The sequence below is a fragment of the Phalacrocorax aristotelis genome, chromosome W, assembly GCF_949628215.1.
Source record: "Phalacrocorax aristotelis chromosome W, bGulAri2.1, whole genome shotgun sequence".
Lineage (NCBI taxonomy): Eukaryota > Metazoa > Chordata > Aves > Suliformes > Phalacrocoracidae > Phalacrocorax > Phalacrocorax aristotelis.
In genome coordinates this window covers 6,713,851-6,724,285 of record NC_134310.1, presented here as the reverse complement: position 1 = coordinate 6,724,285, position 10,435 = coordinate 6,713,851, and the positions used below count along the sequence as shown (strand labels likewise).

The 10,435-nt window shown below is 55.4% G+C and overlaps 1 protein-coding gene across 1 annotated transcript; it reads left to right on the top strand.

The window, feature by feature from the left end:
* The first annotated feature begins 4,459 nt into the window (after positions 1-4,459).
* LOC142049702 (la-related protein 6-like) lies at positions 4,460-6,634 on the top strand. The gene is made up of 3 exons (XM_075077631.1): positions 4,460-4,626; positions 4,913-5,123; positions 5,651-6,634. Exons 1-3 carry the CDS (start codon positions 4,460-4,462, stop codon positions 6,632-6,634), a joined length of 1,362 nt encoding a protein of 453 aa, XP_074933732.1.
* Positions 6,635-10,435: the final 3,801 nt, after the last annotated feature.

The following is a 10,435-nucleotide window of genomic DNA, read 5'->3' as shown; positions in this document are numbered from 1 at the left end:
ACCCTTGTCTTAGAGGTGACCTTCAGCACACTCAGCAGGATCCCAAACTCCACAATATTGTGGTCGCTGCAGCCAAGGCTGTCACTAACCAAGATATTACAAAGCAGGCTTTCCCGGTTTGTGAATAGCAAGTCCGGCAGCGCCTCCTTCCTGGTTGGCACGTCTATCATTTGTATCAGGAAAGAGTCCTCTATACACTCCAGGAACTTGGTAGATGGCATGCAAGCTGCCGTATTGTTCTTCCAGGAGATGTCTGGGTAGTTGAAGTCACCCATCAGGACGAGGCTCTGTTGGCCAGAAGCTTGCTTTAGTGCCCCAAGTATCACTTTGTCGGCTTCGTCACAATGGTTAGGAGGTCGATAGCAGAAGCCCACTGTGAGGTCCTGCTTGGATATGACCCCTTTGGCTTTATCCCAGAGGCATTCGATAGAGCAGCCACTATCACCATAGTTGGCTCCGATACATTCCAGGTGTTCCTTGATGTAGAGTTGTCGTGGTTCAGCCTCAGCTGGCAACTGAGCACCACCCAGCCGCTTGCTCACTGCCCCCCACCCCTGTGGCATGGGGAAGAGAATTGGACAAGCAAAAGAACTTGTGGGTTGAGATAAGCACAGTTTAAGGATTACAATAAAATAATAATAATTATAATGATTATGATAGTAATGACAATAATGTTAAGATAATAAAATGGAAAAGGAAAGGAAAGGGAAAATAAAGGGAAAAAAACCACAGAAACACGAACGATACAACCGCTCACCACCCGCAGACCGACGCTGCCCGTCCCCGAGCCGCGATTGCTTCCTCCCTCCCCCGGCCAGCCCCTCCCAGTTAACATACTGGGCATGACGTTACAGGATATGGAATATCCCTTTGGTCAGTTTGAATCCGCTCTCTTAGCTGTGCCCCCTCCCCTCCCGGCTTCTTGTGCACCCAGCAGAGCATGGGAGGCTAGAAAAGTCCTTGACTAGTACAAGCGCTACCCAGCAACAGCCCAAAACATCTGCGTGTTGTCTCAACATTTTTTTTCCATGCTAAGTCCAAAGCACAGCACTATACCAGCTGGAGTGAAGAAAATTAACTCTACCCCACCTAAAACCATGACAAGAGTGCAACTCCTCCACCTAGTCTACCTTGCCTATCTTTACAAAAGAGCTTGTAACCGTCCATTGTGATGCCCCAGTCGTCTGAGGTGTCCCACCATGTTTCATTTACTCCTACGATGTCGTACCCTTCTGAGTGGGCACGGAGCTCCAGTTCCTCCTGTTGTTACCTAGACTGCGTGCATCCGTGTACATTCACTTGAGGTGTTTACTCTCTTGTCTCACCTCTTGGGAGACAGCTAAGGAGCCTTTGTCACCACACTGCTTGGCCTGACTTACTCTCCCATTGGATGTGACGTTGTGAGCGTGATGAAGTGTTTGATGTGAGCTTTTCCAGGGGTCCCATGTACATTTTCATAGCAGAGCATATTCTATCCAAATATATTATTTGCTCGTTCGGAATGGTACTAAGGTAGCTGTGGCACTTGGAAAAATATTGCTAGTGGAAAGTGAAAAGAAGGTGTGTGTAGTGGCACATCTTTCCCTCTTACTGTCCCGTGCTGTTGTCTGTCGGGGTGATGTTTGTCTGTAAATGTCTCATATCGAAGCAGCAGGAGACAAGTGAGAAAGCTGGATATATTTGTAAATAGCGACTAGGAATACGCCCTGGGTCAGAGTCTGCACTTCAGATCCTGCCAATGAGATCAGATGGTCTAAAAAAACAACGGAGCAATCAAGTCTTAAACTCCCCTGCTCCCACTGAGCGTGATCTTAACTTCAGCTGGCGCATTGGCTCTTCCTTGCAGCCGCTACCGACCAAACCCGGTGACCTTCTGCTTACCACGGACGGGCAAACGAGATGCTCTGGAGCTCTGCAGCACCGTGCAAGGAGCTTGGATAACCACCTAAACCCGACATGCACAAAATTCCCAGCTTTAGCTGGGAAGAGCAATAAACACCTATCAAATGCTCAGGCCTGTACAAGAATTGTTGTGGTCCCATTTCTTCTTTAGTCACTGAAAGGAGGTGTCAGGCAGATGCTGCAGCCTTACAGTGTCCGGGGGAGGTGCAGGATCTGCCCACTGCAGTCCAGTTAAAGCACTTTTGGCCAGGGATCCGGTGTCTGCAGGGAGGCAGAGTCACCACAGCAGAGCGGCCGGTTTGCAGGGGTAATATGCCCGTTACACCAAAGTTCACGGAGGGGAGAAGCGTCTGAAAGGTCAGGCTGCTGCTCTGCACGGGGCCACAAGAAGCATTTTCTAATTATGCTTCCAGACTAGGTGTGGAGGATGGGAGCAGCGAGACAGGGGTGTGCCGGCTGACAGGTCATTCCTGCTCTCACCCCGTGGGAAGGGGAAGCTTTACCGTCAGCCTCTCCCTCTGTGTCCTTGCTCGCTTCACTCCCCCTCTGGATTATCCCGTCTTGCGGGGACGGCTGGACCAGCCTGAACCTTCCTTCGGATACCAGCTCTCAGGGCGGGAACGAGGGCCTTATTTCCCCCTGGGGAGCAGAGCAGCCCCTCCTGACCCCGAGCGTACCCGGCTGCAGGTGGAAAGCGAAGCGCAGCTCAGAATGCTGCCGTTAGAAGGTGCCCACGGCCCCGTTCGGCTCGCTGCTGGCTCCATCGCCCCTCCCCGGGGGGCAAATCCCTGCAGAGACTCCGGCGCGAGCGTTGCTGCGGGGCTGGGCTGGCAGGCCGGGGAGCTGCCGGGCTCGGCAATGGGACCCCAGCGAAGGGCGGGGGAAGCGGGGCTGCCTGCGCGGCCCCTTGCTGCCTGCCAGGGACAGGCCGTGCCCGCGCGTGGGCAAAGGCTGGTTGGCAGCAGCAGGTACTTCCAGTCTAGAGGCAACGTAGATGGGGGGGGGTGGAGTTCGGCCCTGTAGTGTCCTGCCACCCTTTGCAAGTTCAGGTGAGGTGTGCCCTCGTTGTCCCCTGCCACCAAGTGCCACCACCCTTCAGGGACCGTGGCTGTTGCCAGCTCCCCTGCCAGGCAGGCCACCTCTCACCCCAGGACATTCTCTTCCACCCACCATCTCACCGACACACGCTTCCCAACCAGCAGAGAGTGGCAGGAGGTGGTACGGGGGTGACAGCAAGTGCACCGCCCCCAGGGAAAACGGGGGGCTTGTGACACCCCAGAAGAGGTTTGGCATTGCCGGTCCCCGGGAGTCATCCCAGAAGGACGAGCTTTGAGCTGGAGAGTGCGGCACAGCCCAGGGATTCATCGGCAGCAGCCCTGCATGGCTGGGGCAGGGTGTTTGGGCAGGGGAGACTGCAGTGCTGCAGCCGGGGACCAGGCTGCCCGCATGGGAGGTGCTGACAGTCTGGTGACAGGTGGTTCTGAGAGCTCAGGGTGGACGCGTGGCGAGCCCTTGGCTGGTCCTTGTGGCCACAGGGCACAGAGCAACATCGGCTAAACCCCATGCCTGCACAGATGGGCAGCTCCCGTTCTCGGCCGCCTGGGCAGCCCACCGTACCCTGGCACGTCTGCCCTGCCTGCCCAAGCCCCCGCTGCTCTGACAGCCATGTCCCCATCTCCACGCTGCCCATGGTGGCAGGTCAAGCATCAAGGATGAGCTTCGTCCCGGACCTCCTTCCCCATCTCATACTGAAGCTATGGGCCGTCCTGCCCCACAGTGTCACCCCCTCCCAGGGGGCCTGTGCCCTTCCCTGGGCTTCAGCCCATTCTTGGGGCTCTTCTGCTCCCTCTCCTTGGGATGAGGAATAGCGCTGCAGGAAGAAAGACCTTTGCCTGTCACTCTGGCAGCACCAGGAGCCCAAAGAGTGCCCTGGAATCAACCCTCCTTCCACCTCCAGGTCACTCTTACTGCCTCTGCACAAGACACAGAAACTGAGGCACAGATCAAGATGCCTCATGGCAGCAGTTCACCACCCTGCTGGGCACCACCAGGCACCACTGGGTACCGGCACCAGTGCCAGTGGCTCTGCCCCTCCCCTGCCTACCTGGCCTGGCTTAGCAATCATGGCTGCTCCCGGGGCTGAGCTGGGGCTGTTTAACCAGCAGACAGGTTTCACCTGGAGCCTGCTGGGTCTCAGAGGGGGCAGGCCCATAACTGCCTGCTGCAGCTCATTCTGAGTGGCTGCCTTTATAAGCCAGCAGCTTGGGTGCTCTAAGGGCTTTACCTTTCTTCAGTTCACTTTGTCTTTTAGGAGCCTTAGTTTGGAGGAGGGGAGGTTTGGGGCCTGCTGCTTGCAGGTCTCTAGGAGGTAAAGCCAGCTCTTTCTGCCTTTCTCAGCCCTGCTAAGCAGGTAAGGGCACAGCAATGAGCTGCCTCTGCTCCCCCATCCCTGGGCTGGGGGCTGCAGCCCAGAGCAGGGCTCTGCCCTGGGGCTGGCTGCAGCTGGGAAGCCTCCTACCACTGTGCTTCTCCTTTGTAATGTCCCAGGTGAAGGACAATGTCATCAGGTAGTTCCGGGGTGGCCTCAGGGCTCGCTTCCCAGCCCAGCTGCAGCACCCCTCAGCTGGAACAAAGGAGTTCCTTCCCGGCGCGGCATCTCCTTCCACCGCAGAGCCGCTCGCTCACCCTGATCAGAGAGGAGGACTTCTTAAATAGCTTCAATGGGTATGTGTCCGCTGGGATGCGTGCGGGGGCTGAGCCCTGCTCTTGCCTCGTGTTTGTCCCAAGGGGAATGTGTCCATTGTCGGGGATGGATTGGGGTTCACGGTCTGGCATTGGTGCTCCCAGCATCGGGAGGCACACGGGGTGCAGGCTGGCGTTGCTCCCCTGTAGCTGATGGCCCTGGGTCTCTGCGGTGTCTCTGCCATCTGCACTGTTGTAGCTGAGACCAGGCAGTGCTGTGCGTCCCAAAGGCCACCAGCTCACACCCCTGTCTCTGCTGCTCTGCCAGGAGCTTCTCTGATGTAAGCGATGTCTGTGGGGCTGATCTGTTGGACTGCAGCTCCTCCGCCCCCGACCCGCAGCTGGTCCGGAGAATTGTGTCCCAGGTGGAGTTCTACTTTTCTGATGAGAACCTGTCCAAGGATGCTTTCCTTCTGAAACATGTCCAAAACAACAAGATGGGCTTCGTCAGCATCAAACTGCTGACGTCCTTCAAGGAGGTAGGCAGCCCATGGCACCTGCCAGCCGGGGTGGGAAAGGGCCTTTGGGTGGAGGGTGTCTGGGTGTGCTCTGTCTGTCTCTGGTGGGGTGTGTGGGGAGGTCCAGGCTCCCCTCAGGCTGTCTGTGTCCCAGGGAAGTGCTGGTGGTGCAGAGCTGGGCTCTGCTCCCTGCCCTCGATGTGCTGCAGCAGTTCTGCAACCAGGGAGGGTGGCTGGGGAAGCAGTGAACAGTCCTCAGTGCTGGATTTGCCTCTTCTGCCCGTTGTCCCCCCGCGCTGCTTTGGGAGAGACCATCCCTTAACCGAAAAAGCGCAGTGAAGTGCTGCTGGTGTGAGGAGGTACTGGGAAGCAGCAGCTTGTTGCTGCAATCCAGGGGGCACTGGAGACCACCTGCTGCAGACCCGCATCTGCTCATGTGAAAGGGGGATGGTGCCTTGCCGTGACTTCAGCCTGCCTGGTTGATGGATTGAGGGTGGTCCCTGCCTGGGGACACTCATGGGGACGCAGTGGCTCCCTTTCTCCCACAGATGAAATACCTGACGCGTGACTGGCGGCTCACACTCTACGCCCTGCAGTTCTCGGAGCTGCTGGAAGTGAACAAGGAGGGCACCAAAGTGAGGCGGCGGGTCCCCCTTTCCGAGTCCCTGCGGAGCTTCTCCCCCAGCAAACTGCTGCTGGCCTGGGAGCTGCTGCCGATCCAGAATAACTTCATCGAGACCATCGTGAGTATGTTCAGCCCCTTTGGTGCCATTGTATCCATCCGCATCCTGCAGCCGGGCCGCAAGCTGCCCTCGGATGTGCGGAAATACACGTCGCTCTTCCCCGAGCTGCTGAGAAAGCGCTGTGCCCTGGTGGAGTACGATAGGCTGGGGAGCGCCCGCAGGGCCTTTGAGCACCTCGGCTGCCGAAGCCACCAGTGTGGTGAGAGCATCAGGGTGGTCTGGCTCTGCTGGAAGGTCTCCAAGAAGGAACCTCAGAACAGGAGGGAGGTGGCGAAGAAGCTGGGCCACCAGTGGGATTGGAAGGCGCAGGCGGCGGCCACGACCTTCCCCGATGGCATTGGGGGCTCCCTGCTCTACCGCTCTCCGGAGTCAGGCAATGCTCCAGTGTCACCGTCCCTGCTCCTGAACACGGAACCCTCGGCACCCACCTGCCCATGCAGCACCTTCCAGCCCAGGGACTTTAGCAACACCTTTACAAGATCGCTCCTCACCAGGAAAGTCTTCCCCCCACTCGGGATGGGCTTGGGCACCGGTGGCTGCCACGGCTTCCGCTCCAGCACGGAGTGGCCCCACGGCTGCGGCTGGGGGAGCGGGGTGGATACCTGGGCACCCAGGGGCAGCAGGCCTGCTCTGCATGCCACACCTCCTCCCAGAAATTCCCTGGCAGGAAATCGGGTGCCTGAGCCCCTTGGCCTGCGGGGTGGGGTGCTTCGCCTGCCCAATGGCCCTGATGGCACCAAGGGCTTCAGCAGCAGCATGGGGAGAGGAAAGCTCACCCTCCAGCACTGAGGCTCTTTGACCTTTGGGTTTGGGGATTTTTCTTTTTTTCTTTTCCACTTCACTCGAGCACAATAACTCTGTGTGGGCCCTGAGAGCTGCGGGCAGTGGTGGTGCAGCTGGTGCAGGGGACGGTAGTTATCGGTTGATGACAATGCTCGGAGCAGGTCAGCATGTGAGACGAGATGCTGAGCAGCAGCGACCCCAGGAACTGCGCCATACCATGCTGGTGGCACCGAGAGCGCGCCTGTGCAGGCTCCAGAGGGGCTCCCAGCACCCCAGCGGCGTCACTGAGACTGCTCAAAGGAAGGGGCTTATCCCCTACGACCGCCGGTGCTGGGGGCTGCTCTGACGGGACCTCACCCCGCACCTTCTGCAAGCCCCACCCGCAAAGCTGAGGTGGCTCCCCGAAGTCGTCGTTGGCTGCACTGGCCCACGTTGTGGCTCTCGGATGGGAAATAGGCAATAAAGAGGGGTGAAACTTCCAGGCACTTTCTGGCTGCTGCAGTGAGTTTTTTCTTTTTCATTATTTCCAACCCCTCTCACCCCCACCCCCCATCCTATTTAGTGTTGCGGCTGCCCACAGTGGAGGCAGAGAAGGGGAGGGGGTTCCCTGGCTGGCCTGCAGCTCCCTCCCTCGCCATTCTGGGGGTGATTTGGGTTATTTTGGTGGGTGAGGGAGGCAAAGCTGGTCTCTGGGGCTGAGTGAGGTGGGCCTGAGGAAGGGTGTGATTGTCTTGATTGGCTTTGAGGGCCTTTGCAATGAGCCCTGTCCCTGCTGGAGGGGACGCTGGTCATGCTCAAGACGGAGGCCTTGCAGGCCTTGTTGGGGCGTGTCTGTGCCCTCCCCAGCCCCCGAGCTGTGTCCCTGTCCCAGGGGCCCCGTGCTGCTTTCTGCGTGGGGCTGTGTCCGTGAGTCCTGCAAGGAGCTGTCTGTCGTGGCTCCCCCACCAAAGGGCTGCTTTGCCCGGGGAAGCCTGTGTCCGTGCTGTCCCCCCTGCCATTGCCTGCCCTGTGGGCACTGAGTCGGCCCTGGCTGTGTCTTGGTGCCCTTTGGGGCTCGCTGGCTGTGATTTGGGGCTCAGCAGGGCTTCTGTACCCCTTGGGTGCCCTTTCCCGGTGGCCCCTGTGCTCCCTCCCCCTCCCACGCGGGCACACAGCCATTTGCACAAACAGCTTTTCATGGAAACAGAAACCAACACAACAGATACCAGCAAACCTACGACATCCCCTCCTGCCCCAACCTACCCCCAAAGTACACCACCCCTACTCAACCACCACCCACTCCCTCCATCTCCTCCACATCCCTGCCACCCCACCAAAACTCCCTTGGCTCCCCAATACCGTCTTGCCACCTCCCAATAACCCCTATGACTAGATGGCCCCTAAAACTCCTTTCCAAGCCAAACTATTCTATGATTCTATGAAACAGCTTTTATCTGCCTGTTCTGTTTGCCAGCGGCTTGATCCAGCCCGCTGCTAGAGAGAATGCCACCGTATGTGGTGCTTTTCACTGCCTCCCTCTGACCAAACTGTCCTAGGACCTCAGCTATGGACTTGTTCTGCCAAATCAGTGTGAAGAACTTGGGGGCTTGTGTTGTGCTTGGGTGGCTTTGGGGTTTTGTTTGGGGTATTGGAATTTTTTTCCTTTGTGCCACAGTGCAAGTTAAATAGTGCTGTGGTTTGTCTTACGTCTGAGCAATTCTGAATATAAAAACACCATGTGCAAAGGAATTTGGAATTGTCTCCTGGAAGCACAGACACTTCTGGTTCTTGCTGGAGTGAAGAAGGAGCAGAAGAACTTATTTCTTCAGCTCCCAAACAGAAAGTAAATGCAAAAGTCAGCTCCCGAGACGGAGAGCCTGCGCTCCGGCACCCGCTCCAGCTCTGCTTCTCAGTTTCTTCTTTTATTGGTGTCACGTTGGGCAAACTTGCCTTTCATTCTGTCTTGAGGAGTGCTTTTCAAAAGGAAGTTCTCATTTTGCCCCTCCACTTGACTAGATGCTAGAAAGAGTCAACCCTCAAATGCTGCCCTAGAATGTTAACCTCCTGTATGACATGAGAAACACAAAACTCTGCATGACTGTGTTGCAAATAACGTCTATGTGTTTGCCTGTGCCTCTGTAAATCCCAAGCCACGCTCTCGTAACATCACACTTGCTAAGTTTATTTGCTGACTCCCACACCCACAGGAAGGCTTTTTCCTTGTACCCTCAGGTCTGTTGGTTCCCTCTAAGTATGGTTTTAATCCATGGGGTTTTGTCCCAGTTGGATGGAAGGCGTGGAGGTCCTGAAGAGCCTTGCTAAGGCAGGCAGCCGGAGGGAGAAGAGCGAGTCTCTGCATTGCAAAGGCTGCAGACGATCCCTACGGACCTTCTCTTAGGAGACAGGCTCTCTGGCTTTGCTGTGTGGATCTACGTGTCTCCGTCCTCTCCAGCAGAGATACCAAACCCTGGCCAGCTCTGAGCCTCCTCTGCAGTACAACTGCTGCTGATACGTCTCTGTCCAATTATATTTTCCATTGTACCCTCCAATTACCACAGAGACATTTTTCAGGCTCCAGAGAAAACGTAATGGGAGGCGCAGTAGATGAGGGCAACGTATTCTTGTTTCTTTCATTACAAAGGGAAAGAAAACCTTTTCCTTTCAACAGTAAATAAAGCAGGCTGCGATTGTTTGCTTTTTGCCCAGCATAGCAGTGTGAATGGGGAAAGCACTAGATTATTGGCCTCATTTCTCCTTTTTCATCCCCAGCTGAAGCAGGAAAGACAGCAGCGCCTTGCACTCACCAGTAGTCTGGCGTCACTGAGTCCTGCCTAACTCTCACCATCTTTCCCCACCATTTTTTTTGCCCCTGGATGTAACCCATGTCTTTCCTGAGTTCCCGGCCCCTGATCTAGGTAACACCCTCTTACAAGAAGGGGTCACCGTGAATGATGTGAGAATCCTGCTCTTTACAGTCGACACTGTGAGGTGATTCTATGGAATTATTTTAATTGCCTTATTAATTGATGTGGGAGATAATTCATGTGCTCATCTCGTATCCTGCTCTTGGGAAAAGCTAGAATATAATAGGGAATGCTTGATTTGCTAGGTATTACAGCTGAAATATTGCGCTTTATCTTATTTTTTCATTGTGGGACCTGTTTTATGTTATGTTGATTATTAAAACAATGCCCTTTCTGTTAGTCTTCTTGTAAATTATAAAATCTAAATGACAGCACATGAAATTTATGCCTACACTGTGTGTCAAGGTGCTAGGAGGGCAGCTAATGAGTTGCGTTCTTTGTTGTTAGGCGACTTGGGATGTTGTAATGACTCTTCAATTTCATTATCTTGAGAAACTGTGGCAAACCTTCTGGAGTCCTAAAACACCATCTAGCGATGGCTCCACCGCCCTGCCATCCAGGTACACTGCTGTGCTTTGATTATTTTTGAATGATCCTTTTTTTGGTGGTAATTTATCTGTTAAAAGTGCCTGAAGCCTTTTCTGCCCCGTTAGGCATTCTGAGTGCTTTGTAGGAGTCGAAAGTATTCACTTCCCTGCAGAGGCGTTACAAGGAGTGTCAGAAGTGTTCAATATTGTACTGACCGCCCAAAGCTCAGACCTCTGAGGAAAGCATCTGCTCCGATTAGGTACCTCTCTGTGCCTTATACCTCCTGTAACAAGTGCTGATCAGAAACGCAGAGAGCGTTTGGACGGATGAGAACGGGATGATGCTTTCGTAAATGGCCAGCAGGAGCCGACAGTAACGGTCCCATGTCATTAGGTCTCGGTCTCCGTGACATCTCGGACTCGGAGGCTTTAGTGAC

Bases quoted from the DNA above. Each gene is read 5' to 3' on its own strand.
- LOC142049702 (XM_075077631.1), top strand. From the start codon at position 4,460: ATGTCATCAGGTAGTTCCGGGGTGGCCTCAGGGCTCGCTTCCCAGCCC. The intron at 4,627-4,912 runs GTATGTGTCCGC...CTGCTCTGCCAG, and splicing joins TTCTTAAATAGCTTCAATGG to GAGCTTCTCTGATGTAAGCG. The intron at 5,124-5,650 runs GTAGGCAGCCCA...TTTCTCCCACAG, and splicing joins TGCTGACGTCCTTCAAGGAG to ATGAAATACCTGACGCGTGA.